This window comes from Conger conger, chromosome 7, assembly GCF_963514075.1.
Source record: "Conger conger chromosome 7, fConCon1.1, whole genome shotgun sequence".
In the NCBI taxonomy this organism is placed as follows: Eukaryota; Metazoa; Chordata; class Actinopteri; order Anguilliformes; family Congridae; genus Conger; species Conger conger.
This window is the reverse complement of record NC_083766.1, coordinates 9,302,368-9,327,585: the sequence shown is the minus strand read 5'-3', so window position 1 is coordinate 9,327,585 and position 25,218 is coordinate 9,302,368. Positions and strand designations below refer to the sequence as shown.

General features: G+C 47.2%; 1 protein-coding gene across 4 annotated transcripts in view; it reads right to left on the bottom strand.

Annotated features, from left to right (window-relative positions):
- The window catches only part of aatf (apoptosis antagonizing transcription factor), a 73,413-nt gene that overhangs the window by 24,856 nt on the left and 23,339 nt on the right, over positions 1-25,218 (bottom strand). For 2 of the 4 annotated variants that reach the window (XM_061250308.1, XM_061250305.1), the window contains 3 exons: positions 18,471-18,538; positions 17,647-17,727; positions 12,214-12,285 (listed from right to left, as the gene is read on the bottom strand). In XM_061250308.1, coding sequence (XP_061106292.1) covers positions 12,214-12,285; positions 17,647-17,727; positions 18,471-18,538 — 221 coding nt within the window. Of the gene's footprint in view, positions 1-12,209; positions 12,286-17,646; positions 17,728-18,470; positions 18,539-25,218 lie in introns of those variants that run through there. The other 2 variants (XM_061250307.1, XM_061250306.1) reach the window with 2 other exon arrangements.

Sequence of the window (25,218 nt, the reverse complement as noted above, 5' to 3'; positions counted from 1 at the left end):
GACCCCCAGGCCTTTCAGCAGTGTCAGGTAAAACAGGCTGGATTCTGCTCCACTGGGCCCCGGGACTCCAGAAACAACACAGCCAACTTCCACTGGCACTCTCCTTATCCCATTTCTACAGGCACTTACACCTCCCTATAACACACTCACACCGTCCCTATAACACGGTGCCATAGGCACCCGCTTACCAACAACCCATGTCCACAAGAACTGACCTCCTATGACCTACAGGAACTACAAGCTGAGCTGAGGCCTGTTTGGCATATGATCTCAGGGTGGAGGAAAAGACAGCCAGAACTACACCCACAAGACTGAAACACCGTCATGAGGCTTGAGAGTCACTACGCACACGCACACACACACGCACGCACGCACGCACACGCACACACGCTACATTACACTAATACGGCACCGGCCACCCGCTCAGTAAATGCACTGTCACTTATGCAATGCCATTAACCTGCATGTGTCTCTTAGGCAAGCGGTATCCACCTAAGAGAACATCCATGCAATCCCTCAACATTTAGGCACAGAGACAAGTGTATTTGTATACATACAGTGCAGTCCACAAGTATTTGGACAGCGAAACATTTATTTTTGTTCGTTTAGATTTTTGTTGTTGTTCACTCTGTACTCCAGCAAACGAACAGTTGAAATTAAAATACACTATGGGTTAAAGTGTAGACTTGCATCTTTAATGTAATGGTTTTTGCATCCATACTGGGTGATGTTACAGCGCTTTCTATACACCCCCCCCCCAAATGTTAAGGAAATATTTAGCAGGTTGCTGGAGTACGGAGCAAAAACAACAAAAAATGTGTCACTGTCCAAATATTTAGACTGCACAGAACATACAGTACTGTTAAAAAAATGCTTTCAATAATAATGAAAGGAAAGGTTTCTTAATATCAAAATGATGACTAGCAAACAGTCAAAAACATCCTTCGCCATTAAAACTTCATAAATTATCTTTGGTAGTTCTATATGAAAATCAGGTGGTAGGTTGTTACAAACATAATCGAGGACCTTGCCACAGTTCTTCTGCAGACTTGGCTGTCTCACTTGTTTCTGGCTATCCAGAAAATCCCAGACAGCCTCAATATCATTTTCATGTGAAAAGTGGTCTATTAACTACATGACTTGAATGAAGTATTAAGTAACGGAATACAACAAAATATTTGTAACATTTAATAAAAAATTTAAAAAGGGCCAGTGCCTCCAGTCTGAAGGACATTTCGGCTTTTGTTGGTTCTTTTTGGGTGTGCATTGCATCATCCAACATTGCCTCATCATACTTTTCATACATCCACTCACACCACACATTAGCCCTGTGTTTTTGTAAACTAAGGCCATTTAAAACAAATTTGCCAATGTCTTTAATGAGTCAGGGTGTCTGTGTGAGTCTGTGTGTGCCTTCATGTTGTGGCCCTTTAGCCGGGTCGTGAGTGGGGGCTGGTCCGGGATCTCTCACTCTCTTCACTCTCTTCACTCTCTTCACTCTCTTCACTCTCTTCACTCTCTTCACTCTCTTCACTCTCTCACTCTCTCACTCTCTTCACTCTCTCACTCTCTTCACTCTCTCACTCTCTCACTCTCTCACTCTCTCACTCTCTCACTCTCTCACTCTCTCACTCTCTGCATAGAGAGACACGCAGACACAAGCAGACACACATACACACATAATCGCACTCTGCACAGACAGACAGACACACTCTCTCTCTCTCTCTCTCTCTCACACACACACACACACACACACACACACACACACACACACACACACACACACACACACACACACACACACACACACACACACACACACACACACACACACACACACACACACACACAGTTATACATTCCATTAAAGCGGGCGCAGTGTTGCCCTGGGGAATCAGAAGTCAGGCTGTCAGGCGGCAGAGGGGGGAACTTAATCCTCAATCCCCATTTGAAATGCAGGGCCAGGGTCATGGATTACAATAAACTCTGATTATCAAATAATGCGTGATTCTTATTCCAGCCGAGCATGGCCCGTGTGCTGGCTGTGGAATGCTGAGTGGCAGAGTGGGGGGGTGGGGGGGACAGCCGGGCCCTCTGGATGACACTGTGCTAAGGGGGGGGATGCGGTCGGCCGTGCCTCTCATAATCTCTACCTGCTGTCGTGTGTATGGGTCAAGAGAGTCAGCCGCTATCAGCAGTAAGAACATGATGGCCATCTCCCTGCCTCACCTACAGCTCTGTGTGTGTGTGTGTGTGCGTGCGTGCGTGCGTGCGTGCGTGCGTGCGTGGGTGTGTATATGTATAAGTGTGTGTAAGTGCCTGGGTGTGTGTGTACGTATGTGTGCGTAAGTGTGTGTACGTGCGTGGGTGTGTGTGTGTGTAAGTGTGTGTAAGTATGCGTGCGCATGAGTGTGTCAGTGTGTGTACGTGTATGTGTAAGTGTGTGTAAGTGTGTGTACGTGCGTGGGTGTGTGTGTGTAAGTGTATGTAAGTATGCGTGCACATGAGTGTGTCAGTGTGTGTACGTGCGTGGGTGTGTGTGTAAGTGTGTGTAAGTATGCGTGCGCAGGAGTGTGTCAGTGTGTGTACGTGCGTGGGTGCGTGGGTGTATGTGTAAGTGTGTGTAAGTATGCGTGCGCATGAGTGTGTCACTGTGTGTACGTGCGTGGGTGTGTGTGTGTGCATTGGGGGAGGCTCTGCACTCCCACCCCTGTCCTCTGCCCCTCTCTCTGGGCATTAACATTCATGGGGCCGGTGGTCCGTGTCGGGGCCATAAAGCAGCGTGTGAGATATGGCACCGGGAGGCTGGGGGGGCCGGGTCATTCATTCCCAGCACGCCCGCACCTCCACACAAAGGTCAGCAGGCATGCCTTTCCGCAAAGGTCGCCGGCTACTTTAATGTTATCGCAATAGATCACAATTATTACTGTAGTCCATTGATCGCTATGTAAATTAAGGTGGCCCCTGGCACCGCTCGCTGGGGGAGGTCAGCCCGCGTTCTGTCGTCACCGCCCGGCGGACACGCACCGTCCCGCGCGGCTGGAGCGGTCGCCGCGGCGGATAAGACCCGCGTCGCTGTCGCGCGTCGAAAAACCGAAGACGTTTCTCCGTCAGACGTGACAGACTACGGACAGGCGTGAATGGAAATGAATGGCGCAAAAGGCTCTCCTCAAGGCAAGGGGACGCTCCACTAGGCTTCTCAGGCAAGCCCTGGACTGATCTCGCATCAGGAGACCACAGGCTTCTAGAACTTTCTGCAGGACGCCATCTTTATGCGGAGCCATTCAGGGCGCGTTTTAGATCTGTTGCCTTAAACCGAAAGCCTCCTCAATCTGTGGCCCATAACCCAGAAAAACAAAACAAAACAAAAATAAACACCAAATAACAGAGCCTGTTGACCATAAAGGTCCCATATTGTGGAAAATGACATTTCACTTGCTATGTGGATTATAAAGAAGTCAAAGGTGCTATAAAAACACTGTGAAAGTACCTAAACGCACAATCCCTAAATAAATTCACACAATCCGTATGAAGAAAATGTGCATTTAAACAAGCCGTTTGGACTTCTGTGAACTTGACATCACTACATTATTGGCATTTTGGCAGACGCTCTTATCCAGAGCGACGTACAGTTGATTAGACTAAGCAGGAGACAATCCTCCCCTGGAGCAATGGTTAAGGACCTTGCTCAAGGGCCCAACGGCTGTGCGGATCATATTGTGGCTACTTCGGGATTAGAACCACCAACCTTGTGTGTCCCAGTCCTTTACCTTAACCACTACGCTACAGGCCGCCCTGCAGACACTACGCTACGATACGCTAATTTGCATATGTCAGCCTGTAGCCTTGTGGTCAAGGTACATGACTGAGACCCGCAAGGTTGGCGGTTCAAGCGGGTCGCTAGGATAAGATCCACACATTGCTCCAGGGGGTTGTCCCCTGCTTAGTCGAAACAACTGCAAGTCGCTTTGGATAAAAGCATCAGCTAAATAACTATAATGTAATGTATCTGCATACACTCACTGAGTTAAGTCACTATCTTTTGTCAGCTAAAAAATAACATCATGACCACCTTCAGCAGGCCCACCTTATAGCAGGAAGAAATCCGAGCGTTCAGCACAGACACCGTTAAGCTCAAAATGAGACCTTTAAGCAAAGCCTAACGGTATTTTGAAAGGCATTCTATGCAGGATTTCATTCCTTCCTGTGCGTACAATCAAAAATGTCTCCTCCTAACCTTCTCAACCCAGCCAACACCCCCAAGATGGCAACGCTTGAGCACCAACAATACAAATAGATATTTTGCTCTAGTGAGTTATGACAATAGCTTTGTATTGTTGTTTTATTGTATTGTTGTTACTCTAGCAACAGTATTGCAGACTGTTTGAATCCCGTCTTTTTCAAAAATACAGAAACAGCTGCATTCATACCGGTCAGGTAGACACAAGTATTCCAAAATGCTCGATTAGCTTATTTAATTTTGATTATGCTTGCATTTACAGTCAGGCATCTGCAATAGACGTGGTTTTCAAAAAAAAACGCATACCTTAAATTTGTGTGGATTTGTCTTTAGCGGCCAATTTTATTGTATATTTATTTAAGAGGCATCTGCTGAATTTAAACATATTTAAGGATCATTATGCAATGTAATTGTATATGATTCCATGACAATATCTAAAATATGCAATAATGGTTTATGCAAATATGCGATCTCTTTACAATGGAACAAATGGGAAATGGTTTGGGACTTGGCAATTCTATGCAAATACCCAAATTATGCAATAATCTGTTATGCAGTTAAGTGCATTCTACAGTATTATAATTAAACTAAACTGTTTTAGCATATACGGGCAAATTGAACTGTGAAATAAAATTCAAAAAAACCTTTTATGTTGTTACAAGTAACACCAGTGACAAAAAGGACAATGCAAGCGTTCATTGAGTGAATGTATAAAAATAATTGAAACAGCCTGCATTAAGGTGGCATTTGTGTGGATTCATTAAGTTAAAAGGTTAATGTTGTACCGCAAGTTTTGAGTGACAAAAATGAAATGCATTTCAAGACATATTGCAATACCTCTATTCCTGTAGAATATTACTTACAACATGTTAATCATTCAGAACAGGCCATACCCCGCCCCCAATTCTTACAATTAAAATATTTCCAAGTCAGATTTTTTTTTATAGCCTACATCTCAATGCATTGTGGTGGCCTCTTGAAGATTGTAAATGGTAAATGGTTGGCATTTATATAGCGCCTTTATCCAAAGCGCTGTACAATTGATGCTTCTCATTCACCCATTCATACACACACTCACACACCGATGGCGATTGGCTGCCATGCAAGGTGCCGACCAGCTCGTCAGGAGCATTTTGGGGTTAGGTGTCTTGCTCGGGGACACTTCAACACAGCCCGGGCGGGGGATCGAACCGGCAACCCTCCGACTGCCAGACGACTGCTCTTACAAGCCTGAGCCATGTCGCCCCTGTAAATGTAGTCTAATATAGGAAGACAGCGCATTGAGTTACACTGAGTGACAGTGGCAGTAAAGTCAGACTGAGGCCTGTCACCGTCACGCAAAGTTATCACCTCGGCCCTATTCTGACCCAGAGAAAAACCCAACCTCTTTTCCTGCCTTTATATAGTTGTAATATATCGGACCCACAGCAAATTCTTGGGCCATCGTGGCCAGCCAGCTAACATTGCCAAACATAAATTAATTTAGTTGGCTGCGACCTAACATTACCCCATGCCGACTAGCCACTTAGCACTCAGATAACCACTGAAGTGACCCTCTCTCTCTAACACTAACCCAGCTGAACATGCACCACTGTAGCCAATCCATACACTTTTCATCCTCTTCTTTTCCTTCCTCTGCCATTGGCCACAAGTTTTCAGACACGCCCACAAAGAGAAAAGGGTTATGCCAAGAAGGGCCCCAAATGTATTTCAGAATAACAAATACAGGCAGACAGGCAAGGTACTGGGCAGAAATGCTCACAGACAGGTTGTCAGTGTATCATCGTGATGACTGAGCATGGTCGTTTCATGGTAGTTTCAAGGTGAAAATCCTGCATAGTACGCCTTTAAGGTGGGCAGAATGCTGTTACAGGCCTCCAGGAATCATTTAGATATACTGACATAATTATGTCTACACTAAGAAACATTTTTCTTCATATAAGTGTAAGAGTAACATCACTTCCTCATTTCCACAGCCAGAAAAGTTATGACATAAACAGCGGTCACGTGATAGGGATGAGAAACCGCAGCAGGGACATGCTGATATGATATTATCATGATATCATCAGGATACAGTTAGAATTGCGATTCAATATTATTTTTATTTTATTGGGCCGTTTCGGTTGACTTTTTTCTAATAGTGAACGATGGAAAACAAAACAGTGCAATCATATTTCCCAAGACAACGCTCATCATAAGAGGTTAAAACTCAAATTAGATTTTCTGCCACTAGATAGACAACACACTTTAAACATTACAATTCTGGCTCCAGATATATTTTTAGCGTTTCCGTATCTCTTGGGCACAATTTAGCGACAGGAAATCGATAATAGCAACAGATGGGATGAGTTTCATGTAACTTTAAGAAAGAGGGAGTCAGAGAAAGAAAAAGTGATGGAAAGATTTGTCTTTGTAAGTGATGCGAGTTAAAGCAGCATTAATGGATCGTTATTTAAAATGCAGACAATGATCATAAAGAAACAACAATGTTTTTAAAAACATCATACAGGACGAAAACACTTGACATTATCACTACATAATGAAAACTAACAAAACAGGAGAATAAAGCAACTCGCGACAAATGCCAAAAATATAAACAAGTGTACATTATCAGTCAAAAAAATATTTTTCCAATGACAAATATAGACTTCTTTACATTTGTTTTAGTTATTGCCAGTAGTCTTACTGTTCAAATTGTTTTGTTCAAATGCGTCTTATGCTTTTTTCTTAGACTCCCTCATCACCCATCACATCAGTCACAATTATTTCAATTTCCTGCCCCTAAAATGTGCCCAATTTTATCAAACAAAATTTGACAGTGCTCTGGTAATTTAAAACCACAAATAAACATTAACCACCTCAGTGACCGTATTTCTCACATATGATGTCAGTGGCATGTTTCTACAGAATCTTTGACCAAAACATGGATTTGGGTTCATGTAATTTACCTCATTAGTAAACAATTACCTAAACATTACCTAATGTTAAACATTAGCGAAAACGCACATTAGCCGGCCAAATGACATGAAATAACGTAATGATGCAATTGCCCGAAAGTCAAACAAAACACCTATTCAGGCTGCACCTTTCCCCTCCCTACCTCCCTATAATTTCTTATTAGCCCTGGATGTTGTCTATGGCAATTATTCCACTTGTGTATACCCGTTTTATTATTCCTAGCATTGTATTCTAGGTTGGTTTGTTCTCATGAGATTAATCTATGGGGTTCATGTTATGCGGTCACTTCTTGCACTTGGAACAGGCACTTCCTTCTAGGGTTTTCAGCACGCTAGTCCCTGGTCATAGTTATGCACTTTGTTGTAAGTCGCTCTGGGCAAGAGCATCAGCCTGTAATGTAATGCAAATACACAAGTAGGCTATATAAATACCTCCAAAATGTACTGTATCAAAGTATTTCTACAGAGAAAGTACATCTGGCCTTCCGTACACCTGATAGTATACTTTCAAGTTTTTGATGGGAATTCACTGAAATGTTCAAATAATAAAACGTGTAAAATAAATTGATATCCAACATATCCTTTCTCGTGAGCAGCTGCAAAGTCTGAGGAGGGATAATTGAGTGTGCATTCATTATTTTATTTCCAGAAAGAAAAGATACAGTTGTTTTATATAAATAGCACCTTCCCCACCAGACTAAAATTAGAGAGCAGCAGTAAAGGGGAGAATTGGAGGGTAATTAAACATTTCCCGCACATTGGGTGAGGGGGGGGGGGGTAACTCTATGGGACACTATCCGCATTTCACTCGACGCCATGACTACAAATTACAGTCAGAAATGCTGCTTGAAATCTCTGAGTAAATTCCGAAAAGTCGTTTTTGATGCTATGTGCTTTTTGGGAAATGAGTTGCCAAAGGTGTAACTAGTGGCTACACTGCTAAAGAAGAGCAATGTGCATCACAGAAGTAAACATCATTTCCACCCAGCCAGGGCCTGGCACTTCAAAAAAAAGTGTGTATGGCATCCTCAGTTTCTTAAAGGGAAGATGTCATATTGAGCAGAAGCGTATAACAGAAGATGGCTGATGGGTTTTTTTACACAGCAGCGACCCTGGTTGCATTCGTGTGATTGTGAAGCTACACGCACTCCGTTTTGGGGGATGGCTACTCCACGTGGAGTTATGTTTTGGGAGGAGTTTTGGTTCTAATATGCGTTTTAGAGACGGACACATTTCCACTTCTATAACATCCATCTTGAAAGCGTCTCATACCACCTCCTGAAGCGGTTTAGACGAACGGATTTGAATCTGTTCATTTTACTGGTGCATTTACGCCAGTATTACTTTTATGTGGATAATCCCAATACGGACATAATCTGGATGCCAAAGACCAAAGAAACGACCAGTTGAAAATAGGGCGGGGCTTAACTGAAAGCCACCACGAAAGTAACTTCTCACTTCGAAAACTGAGCAACTCCACCGAGTTCCCATAATGCATTAAGAGTTCCGTGATGATCCAAGGTGCACCACACTCCCGTATTAAAGCAGATTTTGCCCTGAGCTGTTCTTTCAACAGTTCACCTGTCCGCCCCCCCCTCCTCTGCCCCCCCCCCCCCCTCAGTACAGAGCTCAGCTCTGACACGCCGTGTGTAAGAACACTACTCCATCTCCGTAAAGGCTGAACCGACCCAGGCCGCTCCATAAATCATCTCCCCCCCCTCCTCCTCAGCGTCACGCCAGCCTCCCCCTCCTCCCGCAAAGTCACACCCCTCCCCCACCCCCACGGATTTTCAGGAACAGAGTACGCGCCTCAAAGTGCCTCTTTTGTCCTTTGTGACAATACCGTCACACCCGGCCCCCGGCCCTGACGTACGCGCGTTTATGCGGGAGACGGAACGTCGCGAATACAACGCGGGACTAAACGTCTCTCCATCCGCCCCCCCCGTCGCAGACGTGCTCGCTCCCTAATCTCGGCCCAAACGGCGCAGCCTCCAATAAAAGAGTAATGAGGGCCTTAATGACCGCTGTTAAAGGCCTGCCGCTAACTGAAATATTGGCCTTGTTTAATAGGACGGGATCAGAGGGACACTCCCCACCGCGGAGGGACAACTGCCGCCTCCAGGGGAACCGTAGCGACCGGCCGACAGACAGACGGACAGACAAACACACATACACACACCGCACATACACAACAACACCACAGCGACCTGGTTCAGATATAAAAGAGGAGGAAACCATTATCTGCGAATTGGGAAACGCATTCCATTCAATTAAGGAAGTTAATTCGGTGGAACAAATTCGATACGGAGCAAAACAATAAACCGCCCAGGTGAATGAAATATCGGGCGGAGGAAGACGACGGGCGAGAGAGCCGCCAGTCAAACCTCTCTCCCGTCCCTCACGCCAACCTCGCTTTCAACCGTCCGACCCCGAGGGCACGGCGCGCCCGTCTTTCCTCCACACATTCACACACGCCGCAATTAAAACGGAAGGATACAAATGTGTACATTTCAACTAAGTGCCACTTATGCTGGCGAAATGAGTTTGAATTGTTTCAAGTATATTGCGCGTAACCCGATATGCTGGAGTTAGGTTTCACGGCGGAACGGAAGCAAGAGTTCAAACGCGGGACTCTCATTTTTCCTGCCTCTGCATTGTATTGATCTGCCATTGTCCATCTAGCTGTGCTGCTCTTGTAGCAGCCATACCACAATGCACCCTGCTCCTGCTGAATGGCTGAAGCTAAGCAGGGGTGGGCTTGGAGAGAGTACTTGGATGGGAAACCTCCTGGGCAGTTGCTGCCTGAAGCGATGTTGGTGGGCCAGGAGGGGGCGATCTGGTTGAATAAAACCCAAACCCCTGGTGCGGTGATGGGGACTCTGTGTTGTAGGAGACGCCGTCTTTCAGATGAGACGTTATACCGAGGTCCTGACTCACTGTGGCCGTTAAAGGTCCCGGGACACTCATCGCAAAAGTTTAGGGGGGCTCCCTGAGGTCCTGACTCACTGTGGCCGTTAAAGATCCTGCGACACTCATCGCAAAAGAGTAGGGGGGCTCCCCGGGGTCCACCCTAAACCTGGCACTCTCAACCTGCCACCCTATCAACTGATCTAATCGGCTGAAAGACTGGTATTCTCTCCACCTCAAAATGGCTGCCGTTGAGGTGAGTTTCCCCACTTATGTAAGTGGGTGACGCGGGTGTGGAAAAAAGTGCGATATAAACACATCAAATTCACTCATTAAAAGCCTTCTTGACAAAACAAACATAAACAGGAATGCCCATGACCGCTAAATATTCTTCCCATCTCCCATTTTAAGTCAGAATTGCCCAATGGCACTGGCAGGTCCGTTCCATCACTGCAACGTTTTCAGTCAGCGTAGGAATGCAGATTCGCATGCGCAGGCTGTGACTCACGAGGCAGTGCTGCGCAGTCCCGTGCAGTCCCTGCGGTGGAGCGGCCCTAGTCACACGCTGGCTGACTGCAGGCACAGTTTGAACCAGGTCTCTCTCTCACAGAGAGGGTTGCCAGACTGACCCTGGAATGTCTGGCTTTCAAATTATTGGTACAGGTCCCGTTTGTTGGGCTTTTTGTTTTTCTGGACAATAATGTCTGATAAAACTGATGGGGAAAGAACGGTAATACTTTATTGGAGGGCTCCTACATACTACTCTATAACGGCTTCATAAGCCATACATAGCACATGCATAAGCACTCATTTAGTCAATAACCGCAAATAGGCATATGTGTTATGTCAGAATTGATGCAGCAGGTGACATTACCACTATGCCAGTTACTGACACAGGCACATGAATGCTAATATAAAAGCTTATGCTGGAGCCTTCAAATAAAGGTTTGCTGAAAACCTTGCCCTTAGTTGTCCTTAATGAATTAAAAAAAAGAACTCTGGCAATCTACTCAGAGTCAGGGAAGATCCTGATGACTGAAAACCTTCCTCACTCAGCAAGGCGTTACAGCCTCCATTTTGGCTCCAGCCAGTCAGCACGGCATCAGCCGGATTCTTCCGTTAAATGCTTAATATTCCTTATTTCAAAATCTACTCACGCACGGTTATGGCATCTAAGCAAAATTCAAAGAACCTGAAAATATATGAAGGATATCTTTGCCGCCTGAAGTTTCTGCTTGTCAACCATTCTTACAAGTTAAAAAAACTAATAACACACACACATACACACAAGGGTATATAGAGAGAGAACTCACCTCTGAAGGTGAGACCGATACCAGCAGAGCACTTCCTCCAGTAATTACCGTGTGTGTGCGTGTGAGATTGCGCGTGTGAGTGTGCGTGTGTGTGTGAGAGTGTGTGTGTATGAGTGTGTGTGTGAATGTGTGTGAGAGTGTGTGTGTATGAGTGTGTGTGTGAATGTGTGTGAGAGTGTGCGTGTGTATGAGTGTGTGAGAGTGTGTGTGTATGAGTGTGTGTGTGAATGTGTGAGAGAGTGTGCGTGTGTATGAGTGTGTGGGTGTGTGTGCGTGTGTGTATGTGTGTGCGTGTCTGTGCGTGTGTGTGTGTGCGTGTGCGAATGTCTGTGTGAGTGTGTGAATGTGTGTGAGAGTGTGGGTGTGTGTGTGTGTGTGTGTGTGTGTGTGTGTGTGTGTGAGAGTGTGTGTGAGAGTGTGTGTGTGAATGTGTGTGAATGTGTGTGAGAGTGTGGGTGGGTGTGTGTGTGTGTGTGTGTGCGCGTGTGTGTATGTGTGTGTGAGAGTGTGTGTGAGAGGGCGTGTGTGAATGTGTGTGTGCGCGCACAGCACAGCGCAGGGTAGGGTAGGGTAGGGGTGGTTATGGAGATGTGCCCGCCACAGGGGCGGTAATTAGAGGCAGCCGCGGGTTTTGGCAGGGGGAGGGGGGACGGATCTGCGGAGGGGGGCGGCCCTGCCCGTGACGAATGGGGATCTGATAAGGGGATGTGGAGGCGCGGCCCGAGTTGAAGAACGGGTCAATACCGGCCTGTCACGGGGAGGGGCGCCTGATGAACGTTATTAATCTATTACTCACCGGGCCTCATCACTCATGGAGCTGTGGTCAATAGGAGCCATGAAGTTCACCAGCTTACTGTGCACCTGGAACCTGAGGGGGAGAGAGAGAGAGAGAGAGAGAGAGAGAGAGAGGGAGAGAGAGGGAGGGAGGGGGAGAGAGAGAGGGAGGGAGGGAGGGAGGGAGGGAAGAGAGAGAGAGAGAGAGAGAGAGAGAGAGAGAGAGAGAGGGAGGGAGGGAGGGAGGGGGGGAGAGAGAGAGAGAGAGAGAGAGAGAGGGAGGGAGGGAGGGAAGAGAGGGAGAGAGAGAGGGAGGGAGGGAGAAGGGAGAGAGGGAGAGGGGAAGGGAAGGAGGGAGAGAGAGAGGAGAGAGATAGGGGGAGGGAGAGAGAGAGGGAGGGGGAGAGAGAGAGAGAGAGAGAGGGAGGGGGAGAGAGAGAGGGAGGGGGAGAGAGGGAGAGGGGGAGGGAGTGAGAGGAGAGAGAAGAAGCAGGGGAGGGAGGGAGAAACAAACTTCCATCAGTTCCCTCCACAGTGCAGAGGACAGGACGTAAAGGAAAGCGAGTCAGAGACGGGGGGGGGAGTGAATGTGCACATTCAGCCCGTTTGGACATTTTGCTCAGTCTGAACTTTTTTCTTCAGCCAGTGAGCTGTCAAAAGCTAGCATAAAATGTGTGCATGCAATTTATGCGGTGTGCGTGGGTGAGGATGTGCGTTCGTGGTGTTTTTGGTTACTGTGGTAATGCCAGTATATACAGAGGCTTCAGAAAGTATGCAGACACCATCACTTTTTGGAGGGTGGTAGATTTAATTTGAAATGGATAAAATTGCCAGTTTGGCCCATTAATCAACACTCAATAACCCATAATGACAAAGTGACATTTTTGGGGGAAATGTATAAAAAATCTAAAAGTGAAAGCTCTCACTCATACAGGCATTCAGACCCTTTGCTGTGACACTCCAAATTGTGGTCAGCTGAATCATGTTTGCTTTAATTATCCTAGAGATACGTCAAGAACGTGATTGGGGTCTAACCTGTGGGCAAACTTGAACTGATGTAACATAGCTTAGGAAGGCACGCACCTGTGTATATAATGTCCCAAAATTCACACTGCATGTCAGGACAATAACCAAGCTATGAAGTCCAAGGACTCTGTAGACCTCATTTGACTCAACGCGATAAAAATGTGCTGAGGCATAGATCAGGGCAAGGGTATAAACCCTTTCTAAAGCTTTGAGTGTTCCCAGGAGCACAATGGCCTCAATAATTGTGAAATTGAAGTTTGGAACCACCACGACTCTTCCTCAAGTTGGCCGTCCGGCCAAACTGAGTAACTGGGCAAGAAGTAAGGAGGTTGTGGTCAGGGAGGTGGCCGAGAATGCAATGGTCACTTAAACAGTGCTTCAAAAGTCCCTCTGCAGAGATGGGAGAACCAGCCGGAAGGACGGCCATCGCAGCAGTCCTTCATCAATCAGGCCTTTATGGTAGAGCGGCTAGAAGGAAGCACTCTTGAGTAAAAGGCATGACAACCCCCTGAGAGACTCTGAGAGCATGAGGAAAAAGATTCTCTGATGAGACAAAAATGTAACTCTGGGCAGAACTTCAAGCACTATGTCTGGTGAACACCAGGCACTGCTCATCACCTGGCTAACACCATCCCTACGGTGAAGCATGGTGGTGGCAGCGTCAGGCTATGGGGATGCTTCTCAGCAGCAGGGACAGGGTGCCTGGTCAGAATTAAAGGAAGGATGAATGCAGCCATATACAGAGAGGACACCTGCTCCAGAGTGCACATGACCTCAGACTGGGGTGACAGTTCACCTTTCAGCACGACCATGACCGTGACAATGAATATAGCCAAGGCAACGCTGGAGCGGCTTCAGGTCTCTGACTGTCCTTGAGTGGACCAGCCAAAGCCTAGACTTAAATGTCCCCAAAGAACATCTGTGGAGAAACCTGAAGATGGCAGTTCACATACACTTCCCATCAAATCTGACGGAGTTTGAGAGGATCTGCCAGGAAGAATAAACTGCCCAAATCCAGGTGTGCAAAGCTTGTAGAGACTTACCCAAGAAGACTCAAAGCTGTAATTGCTGCTAAAGGGTCTTCTACAAAGTACTGAATTAAGGGTTTTTTTATTCAGTTCAGTTTTTTATTTTTAATGAATTAGCAAAAATGTCTAAAAATATGTTTTCACTTTGTCATTATGGGTTATTGAGTGTAGATTGATGATCAAAAATTGAGATATTATCCACCCACAAAGAGTGCAAAAAAGTGGTCCGGGTACTTTCTGAAGCCACTATATGTTTGCGTAACTGCGTGTGCGCATGTGGCTGTGTGTTTTGGTTTGTACAGCAGGTTTTCGGTGTGTGTGTGTGTGTGTGTGTGTGAGACTGTCTGTGATGATTTGTCCACTCCCGTCTCCACTTTCCGGTACAAGGCTAGCAATCTCTGGCTGAAGCACATTTCCAATATGCAGGCTTCAATCAAGCAGCACGCAGGCTGAAAAGGAAGCCGGTAAATTCTGAGTGAAAACAGCGGAGCTTTCGCCAGCGGGCTGTCCGCCGTTTCCCAATTAGCCTCCCGGCTGCGACCCCTTCACCCGCCCAACACCATTAACACCGTCAGAGTCCACAAACATTTCATCAGCCGCCAACAGACGGGTGCATAACCCCCTCGCTGCAAACAGAGCACACCGTGGTGGAGGGATGGAGAAGAGCAGAGCCAATCCAGGGAGAGAGATTAACTCCATTAACAAACACAGACACAATAATACATTTCATATCGTATATTGGTTAATAGTTTATAAATGTCATAATAGTGTCATTCATGCCGTTATTGTAACCAGCTTTTCTTTTTTTTGTATAGTTACTAGAACCTTTGTTGTTGTCACGCGATGTGTATTTTGAAATATGTCGACTATTTTTTGTTTAGAACAGCACTTCATGTGTACTTTACGAGTTATGGATGTAATGCTTTAACTTGGGGAAGAACCTACGCAAGAATTTTGCTATTTGGCTTAAAAGCGTCTGCCAAATGACTAAAATGTAAATGCAAATGTAAATGGGAGAGACAGATAGAAAGACAGAGAGACAGAGGGAGGGAGAGGGAGGGAGAGAGAGAGAAAGAAAGAGAGAAGAGCTGCTCTGGGGCACAGTATGTGTCTGTTGGGAGGCAGGGGTGCATCGTGCTATCCAAACACACCCGGGGAAACAGCACCTCCTGGTGTGAACCTCCACCCCCTCCTCCTTCTCCCCCCCAGTGTGTGTCTCCAATAACACAGAGGTGCAATCTGTCCCGACTCAACGCGCGCCACGCAAGATCAAACACACGCACCCCCTCCAGTTATCGGCACAGCCCCTGCTGAAGAGGCTCTGCACGGCAGTCAGACTTCTGCCCTCCCCCGGGACACAGACCTCACCTGGGTCCAGGGTGCACTCAGGCCACTCGAGAAACAGCACCGGGCAAAATATTAAATATAACTTAACGGGGGTAGTACGCATTTTTTAGAGCCAGGTTCGCTTGGTTTCGTACCAAGAATAAATCATAAATTTGGGACAAGTGTTGCTCAAAGAACTCCTACATCAAATTCACATAGCCCACTGTGTTAAGACGAATTGACTTAATTGACGAAAAAGTAAATTTTTCCACCTAACAGCTATTTAATAAGACAGTATTAATAAACCGAATTTAAATTAACACTTCGTCATATGTTTATTTACTCGCATAAATATATATCTATGTATCCTATTAATGGAAACACGTCAATATGCGTGTGTAACAGTACAATGCTGAACGCATTCTATTTCCATTTAAAGGGTAGGCATCTTTTGCCAGTGTCTGCCCACAGAACAATTGTAAAAGATGTGATTTGGAACAAGGCGGTGGTGTCAGTAGGGGGTTGGCATTCAGTGACGCATCATAGTCAAGAATGACCACAAGCGAATGGAAAACGGGCAGGCTAATTGCAGTTTTAATAGTCCTACCAAACAATCACCAAGATGGCCGAATTTGGGGGAGTTCATTTGCTTACGTTTTCAACCTGGCCCCATATCACAGATGGGGACGCGGCTCAAACTAAATTTTTCTGTCAGGGTTGCTACTTTTATTTGATTATTTTTTATTTGTAAAAAATTTTTTAACAGTAGAATTTATACATTTTAATGATCTATTTATGTTATTTGTAAAACGGAGGCAAGACACTAAGTTTCATTACCCCTTCAACTGGGTAGGGGCTCCATTTCTCCAGGAATAGCCTGGCTAGAGGTTAAGGGTTAAAGGTCACTGTCACCTGCCCGACCTAGTCTGTGGGAGGACTCCTGATATTAGCGTATAGAGGGGGGGGGGGGGGGGAGCCAGTCCGCTCGTGAGCGCTGGTGGCAGGGCCCGTGACAAACACACGGGAGCACACGCGTGTGTGCGGCTCCCCGTCATTAGCGCGGACACCACTTAGCGGGCGACGCGCGTACAGACGGCCGTATCGATGGCCGGTAATTACAGGCTTTGAGCGCTAATGCGGTGTCTGTCTCATGCAGTCACGGTAACCCAGGCGATGGGGCTGGGAGTGGGGTCCTACGCTCTGGAAGACTGCGGGTCAGCGCACAGTCAAATGCACACAGAGAGAGATGGCCAATCACAGAGGTTGGCCACGGGTTGTCATGACGAGCATCGAGTGGAAATCACACTTCAGGTGGAGCCTAAACCATGTGACTGATAAATCATCATCACTCAACAGCACTGTATTTACAGCAGGGATCCTCAAATCCAGCCCTGGTTTTCTTTCCACCCCGGGTAATTAACTGAACAATTAGTGCTACTGATTGGCCTTCATACGGACTCCCAGGTAAAGGGAGGATGGAAAAGCAGCAGTTCTCGAGGACCGTGATTTGAGGAGCAGGGATTTGTAGCTGCTGGGAAAGACCACAAGAGCAACATATAAATCCTGCTGCAGCGTCAAGGGCTTGATATCTACTGGCAATTTCCCCAACCAATTTCCCAAACAAAAATGATATTCAACTGAAATTATATTCTTCCTTCATCAAAATAATGATCAAAATAATGAGCAAATAAAAAAACGATAATTGTCAGGCAAACCTTACTTCTGGCAGCGCGGTGTTCATTAAAGAACATGCGTAAGAGCAGAAAAATGAGTTCTCAAGGGCCTGAAGCCAAAGCCTAGGCACAGGAGCTGGGTTTGCACGGGAATAAAGGTCATGCCAGGGCTCTCATTTAAACCCGCCAGTGACAGCGCCAGGATACCTCAGCCTTTCCATTGAAATCCGGGGGAATTCCTCATATAAAATACCCAGATAAAAGCGCGTATCGCTGAGGAGAGGAAATTGAAAACGGGGAAATGAAGCCATTTGAGTGTTGGGTAATCTCTGAGTGTTTGAGCTTTTATCTCCCGGCCCTGCCCTTCCTCCCCCCCCTCCTCCTCCTCCTCCTCCTCCTCACCTGACTTTGCGGCCCTTGCTGGCCTTGGTGTCCACCTTCTTCTTTATCTTACTGCGCAGTTTCTGTATGGCCAGCCACTGCCTGCAGGAGAGAGAGAACAACTCTGAGAGAGAGAGAGAGAGAGAGAGAGAGAGAACAACAGAGAGAGAGAGAGAGAGAGAGAGAGAGAGAGAGAGAGAGAGAGGGAGGGAGAGAGAACAACTCAGAGAGAGAGAGAGAGAGAGAGAGAGAGAGAGAGAGAGAGAACAACTCTGAGAGAGAGAGAGAGGGAGAGAGGGAGAACAACAGAGAGAGAGAGAGAGAGAGGGAGGGAGAGAGAACAACTCAGAGAGAGAGAGAGAGAGAGAGAGAGAGAGAGAGAGAGAACAACTCTGAGAGAGAGAGAGAGAGAGAGAGAGAGAGAGAGAGAGAGAGAACAACAGAGAGAGAGAGAGAGAGAGAGAGAGGGAGAGAGAACAACTCAGAGAGAGAGAGAGAGAGAGAGAGAGAGAGAGAAGCAACTCTGAGAGAGAGAGAGAGAGAGAGAGAGGGAGAACAACAGAGAGAGAGAGAGAGAGAGAGAGAGAGAGGGAGGGAGAGAGAACAACTCAGAGAGAGAGAGAGAGAGAGAGAGAGAGAGAGAGAGAGAGAGAGAACAACTCTGAGAGAGAGAGAGAGAGAGAGAGAGAGAGAGGGAGAGAACAACTCAGAGAGAGGGAGGGAGAGGGAGAGAACAACTCAGAGAGAGAGAGAGAGAGACAGAGTTTGTCTGTGAATGCGAGTAAAAGAAACAGAAAGAGAAAGAAAGCAGGAGAGAGAGAGCGGGTGCAGGAGAGACTGCTCACCTCCCCATGGCCACCTGGTCATTGGGGTCGGCCGCGCTGGTCTTCCTCTCGATGAGCTCTCGCAGGAGCTGTCGGAGAGAGGGAGAGAGGAGTCAGAGCAGGGAACAGAGGATCACCTCACACACAGGAAGGCCACTGCACAATGCACTGTTCGCTTGGCTTATCCACAGGACTGAAACGCATTCCAGACATACGAAGGGAGTGGGCACAGGGAGTGGGTACAGGGAGTGGGTACAGGGCAGGCACAGGGAGTGGGTACAGGGAGTGGGTACAGGGCAGGCACAGGGAGTGGGTACAGGGCAGGCACAGGGAGTGGGTACAGGGCAGGCACAGGGAGTGGGTGCAGGGCAGGCACAGGGAGTGGGTGCAGGGCAGGCACAGGGAGTGGGCGCAGGGCAGGCACAGGGAGTGGGCGCAGGGCAGGCACAGGGAGTGGGCGCAGGGCAGGCACAGGGAGTGGGCGCAGGGCAGGCACAGGGAGTGGGCGCAGGGCAGGCACAGGGAGTGGGCACAGGGCAGGCACAGGGAGTGGGTACAGGGCAGGCACAGGGAGTGGGTACAGGGCAGGCACAGGGAGTGGGTACAGGGCAGGCACAGGGAGTGGGTACAGGGCAGGCACAGGGAGTGGGTACAGGGCAGGCACAGGGAGTGGGCGCAGGGCAGGCACAGGGAGTGGGTACAGGGCAGGCACAGGGAGTGGGCGCAGATGGCCAGGCTGAGGACTCCACAGGGGTCATCAGCCACGAGGCAGGAGCCACTCTGCCAACGAGAGACACAGCGGGCTGCCACGTGCCCTGAAGTGGCCATGCTGCAGAGCTGCTGGAGTATACAGGGCACCTTGGAGGGACAGAGACACTCCCTCCGCCCGCTAATACACACACAGACACACAGACACACAGACACGCGCACACACAGACACATACACACACACACACACACGCACGCACGCACGCACGCACGCACGCACGCACGCACGCACGCACGCACGCACGCACGCACGCACGCACGCACGCACGCACGCACGCACGCACGCACGCACGCACGCGCACACACACACACACACGCACACACACACACGCACACACGCACACACGCGCACACACACATGCGCACACACACATGCGCACACACACATGCGCACACACACATGCGCACACACACATGCGCACACACACATGCGCACACACACACGCACAAGCTGGTGGCCCCAGCTCCTCCCATATCAGCCAATCAGACAGAAGGGTCTGTGAGAAGTCTCTCGTAAATCAATCTCTGAGCTAAGGTTCTCTTTGAACGGACCAGAACATGCAAAGGCATTGCAGTATCAACTCAATTTTATTGACGGAAGTAGAACTATTACTATAACTATTAATTTAATTCTACCTTATCATCCACTTGGTTGAATATCTAACGCTGTTGGTCATTTGATGGCCAGACCCAAATTTGGCATAGAGAAATCGCCAAGCGGTATGATTTATAACTTTCATCTTTATGAGAATTATTATGAGAATCTGAATCCATAATCTGAAAGTAGAGGCAGCTGTATCAGCACACACCAGGGCTTTCCCTGCTTTAATGCTAAAGATATGAGGCTCCAAAATCAACACAAATCCCAATTTCCACTTGTGAGCAAGAACACCTGGCATGCCTGATCACTATTCAGGTGAATATAGCAGCTTAAAGCCGGTGTTAATGGAAGCAAACAATGAAACAGTAAGAAAACTTTCGGAGCCAGTCGGTACTTAACTATGCTAGCGTATCGCCAGCCTTGGCTCCCAGGCCGCTCTAACTGTCATGCTGCGTCGGTAAAAATCGGGAGTGATGTGGAAATGTCCAAGCGGAAAGAGAGCCACAAAATGGCCCCCGTTCCAGGCCGCAGCCAGACCTGTAATTGCGCTCCATTACTCTGAACGGGGGCCAGCCCCCTCCGCCGCGCCTGACACGAGCCGGCCTAATGATTAGTGAGCAGTGACCCAGCCACATCTACAAAACACATCAGCGTGGCAGGTTACAAACACGGGCCCTTATATCAACACGCTCAACCACCGACAGGATGGGGGAGGGGGGTCGCTCTATTGGCATGGCAGACACCCCCCCCCCCCCCCCACACACACACACACCACCCGCCGCTAGTCAGAAGCCGCGGGAACATCGAGTTTATTATCAGCTCTACGCAGCGCCGGCCTGTTTATCTCGTCGATTCCCAAAATCTCGCTGGCAGCCCATCCGTCAGTTTATCTGCCCTACTTCATCACCGTCGCCCCGCCTGGCTCGGGCGGGAGCTCCCGATCCGCCGCTACGCGCGCCGCGGTAAACACGGGCGGCTCCGGGCCAGAGCGGCGGGAAGCCGCCGGTACCATCACATCACATCACATCACATCGCATCACATCACATCACATCACATCACATCACACTACACTACACTACATTACACTACATTACATTACATTACATTACACTACATTACACTACATTACACTACACTACACTAGATTACATTACACTACATTACATTACACTACATCACATCACATCACACTACACTACACTACACTACATTACATTACATTACACTACATTACATTACACTACACTACATTACACTACACTACACTACATTACACTACATTACATTACATTACACTACATTACTGGCATTTAGCAGACGCTCTTATCCAGAGCGACGTACAGTTGATTAGACTAAGCAGGAAACAATCCTCCCCTGGAGCAATGCAGGGTTAAGGGCCTTGCTCAAGGGCCCGACGGCTGTGCGGATCTTATTGTGGCTACACCGGGATTAGAACCACCGACCTTGCGTGTCCCAGTCCTTTACCTTAACCACTACGCTACAGGCCGCCCCAGCACCAACGCTTACTGCACTCCCTCCATCCCTCCCCATGGCATCCTCTCTCACACACAACACCCAGGCACACAAACCTGACTAATCAAAGTAAAGGGGGCTGCCCAAAGAGGGCTCGCCTGAAATTGAACGGTTGAGTCAGGGTCGCACAGCAAGGGCCGATCCGATTTTGTGCCAACTTCTGCTCTTAATTATGTAATTAGCCACATAATGTCTTGATCAGACGTTTGTATATGCACCAGCTGCAGCTGCAGACTGCACGTGTATCCTAAAGATTGTACTGTGCTCAAGTACAGGAGTGAACCAGCATAATTTCTAGAGCTGTCAGAAAAAAGAAATGAAGGTAATTGGTTGGAATAAAAATCAGCTCACAGACCAGCCCTCCAGGACCGGAGTTGTGCACCCCTGGGCCAAGTTACTTCATGTGAACGTTGTTCAGTGGGCTCCAGAATTAGTGGAACCCCTGATAAATCTTCACTGAAAGTGCTGTAAACTAAAAAAATAACACAGTAATTGATATTAGCTTTCTTTTCCAACATGCATAACGTGGTGCGCTTTACTAATGATTCAATGGAATCAACATTACATTCACAGCATACATCATTTTTTTTTTTTTCTTAAACATTCCCCAAAAAACTGGTTCCACAATTATTGGCACCCCTGGTTTAATACTTTGTGCAAAACCCCTGGCAAAGATGGCAGCGACAAGTCTTTTCCTATCATTTGTGGTAAGGTTAGAGAACACGTGGAGGCATTGTTTGACCATGCAGAACTTTTCAGAAGCATTGATATCCTTGGGATACCATTGGAGATGGCATCGCAGGGAGGGGGTGGGGACATTGGAGATGGCATCGCAGGGAGGGGGGGGGGGACATTGGAGATGGCATCGCAGGGAGGGGTGGGGACATTGGAGATGGCATCGCAGGGAGGGGGTGGGGACATTGGAGATGGCATCGCAGGGAGGGGGTGGGGACATTGGAGATGGCATCGCAGGGAAGGGGTGGGGACATTGGAGATGGCATCGCAGGGAGGGGGTGGGGACATTGGAGATGGCATCGCAGGGAGGGGGTGGGGACATTGGAGATGGCATCACAGGGAAGGGGTGGGGACATTGGAGATGGCATCGCAGGGAGGGGGTGGGGACATTGGAGATGGCATCGCAGGGAGGGGGTGGGGACATTGGAGATGGCATCGCAGGGAAGGGGTGGGGACATTGGAGATGGCATCGCAGGGAAGGGGTGGGGACATTGGAGATGGCATCGCAGGGAGGGGGTGGGGACATTGGAGACGGCATTGCGGGAGGGGGTGGGGACATTGGAGATGGCATCGCAGGGAGGGGGTGGGGACATTGGAGATGGCATCGCAGGGAGGGGCTGGGGAGGGGAACGCGGGGGGGAACGCAGGGGCGGACGCCCGCGGGCTGAGCAGATGTCTGCCAGCGGAGCGCCAGGCGGAGCAGCCCTGCCAGACAGCGGTTAAGTGATTAGCGGGGAGCGTGAGAACCGCACGCCGTGTTTGTAAACGGCGGGAAGCCGGGGCGAGCCCTCTCCCGGAGAGCCCGAGCAGATGCTGGGTGCCGAGGGGCGCGTGTGCCAGGCAGCGGGGCGGCACGGCGGCGGGCGCCGGAGACCGGCCCCGCCCGACACGCGCGCAGCAAAGCGTGGCTCTCTGAGGACGCTAACCGCTAACGAGCGCCTCCCCATTACACCCAGCCACAGCGCTCACCGCTCATAATGGAGGAACAGGCGGCACTCTCAGGGTGAAAAGTATGAAAAGCGCCTAAAAAGGTACAAATGCTTGTCGCTGGGGCAGTACCCTAAAGGTATGTGAAATTGTACCCCTAACCAGCAATATATAATCAATTTGTACTTTCTTTGCTTTGAAAACATACTCATTTGTGCCCAAAGAGAACATTCTTGTATTTTCACGGTAAATTTGATCCTTTAAGAACAAAAATGTACCTCCACTGTCGCTTTATTTCTCAGTACACACACACACACACACACACACACACACACACACACACACGCACGTATGGGTATGGAAAGGTACCTACACGGTCACTTTATTTCTGACAGTGGGAACAGGACTGTGATGGACAGGACCGGGCAGCACACAGCTTCGGTCATTTCAGCTCCAGTTTAAATGAACCCGGCTAATGTCTATTTACCCGACTCCCTGCACAGGGAAGTGGCCTCTAACATCTGTTCTGAGAGAGAGCATGAATACCATTTCCATTTCTTTTCAATGATTCATTTGTTTTGTCATATATTATTTTATATTTTTAAAAGCTTTTCAATAACATTCATAGTTAAGTGCAATTCTGCATTTTAATTTGTTATAAGGACATTACTTTAGTTACGTTCTACATGCCTTATATGGGCCATTTTACAGAATTTGAGCAGAATTTGTGTCCCTAAATTGAAGACATTAGCAAATAAAATCTTTCAATGCTATAAAATTAATATGACCATTTTATGCTTTAATATTACCCAAAATATACATCACATTAATAATAGGTAAACATATCTGTTAAAAAATAAACATTCATACTGTGCTTCCCATTGGGTGGTAGCCGTCCCCAATATCAACCCTTAAAATAGTGCATTAAAAATAAAACCTAGATGATTTTGACTTGTCTCATTGAATAAAGCACAGAAATGTTTATCAAATGCAAGTTCAAATAATGAAATCTCTTTTCTAATTAATTTTATAATTTAAAAAAATCAATTGTCCACAGTTTTTATGCCACAACTGAAACATGCTGTTTGAAGTCAGGTGATCATAGTGGTGGTATGTAGAAAGAGCCACCGTCACAACCAAAACGACTGTTCGGTTAAAATCTTCAATAATATGAATAATAAAAAAAAAATCCAAGGTATTTTGCTGGTGAGGGTTTAATATAATCTCATAAATAACGATCCATCAAATTCATATAATCAAATTTGTCAATTTTACAGAGAAATGTGTATGGAGTTCTCACTCCATTTCATTAATCCACATTCTTATTTGATTTAAAAATGCAGGATTGATTAAAAATCAGCAGTCAGATTTTTTTTTTAAATATGCATTTCAAGGGTGTGAATGAAAATGATCATGTGGGTGTAGAATTTCATTTCCGTGGCAGGGTTTCCATCATGTTTCGGCTGTGACAAATTTTGGAGCAGTACGTCAGTAAATCCAGCCTATTTCAGAATAAATTATTGCACGGTACAACTAGTATATTAATGTATTAATCACAAGAAAGTAAGTCTATGGACAATTCATTGTCGAAGTTTAGAGTTTTGAGGTCTTATTCAAATTTAATAAAATGTATATTCATGAATTGCAAGAAGCACTATATTTCTGAATTACCCACAGTATGAGTGGTCTTTTGTCAGGATCTGTTGGATTTAAATAGTTATTTTATGCCAAAAAAAGTCTTAATGTTTTTTTGCCAGAAAGAGTATCCAGAAATGGTGCAACGTAGCATTACCAAAATCAGTAGTTGGTGAGCCCGTTCCCATTGTTGTAGACCTGCGAAATGGCATTGAGATTGGTTTTGAAAAGGGTGAGATATTGAGGTTAAAAATGTGCTATTTTGAATGGAAGTGCCAACCAAAGAAAACATAATTCATCATCTTACATGAAGTGTAACTACAAATACACTTTTTTTTCCAACCCTCAATTCGCACGACTTCTGTGGAAGTCTGGGAACTGGGAGAGAAGGACGAAGGGAAAGAGAATGAGAGAGATGGATAGATGGAGTTGGATAGCTTCAATTCATGAACGTAAAATCAGATGTGTCTCTGCCAGCCTCCAGTAGCCGTGTCATGAAACTACCAGTACAGTGGAAGTGGAACCCTGAGGACGATGAAATGGAAAATTGTAAATGGTCGGCATTTATA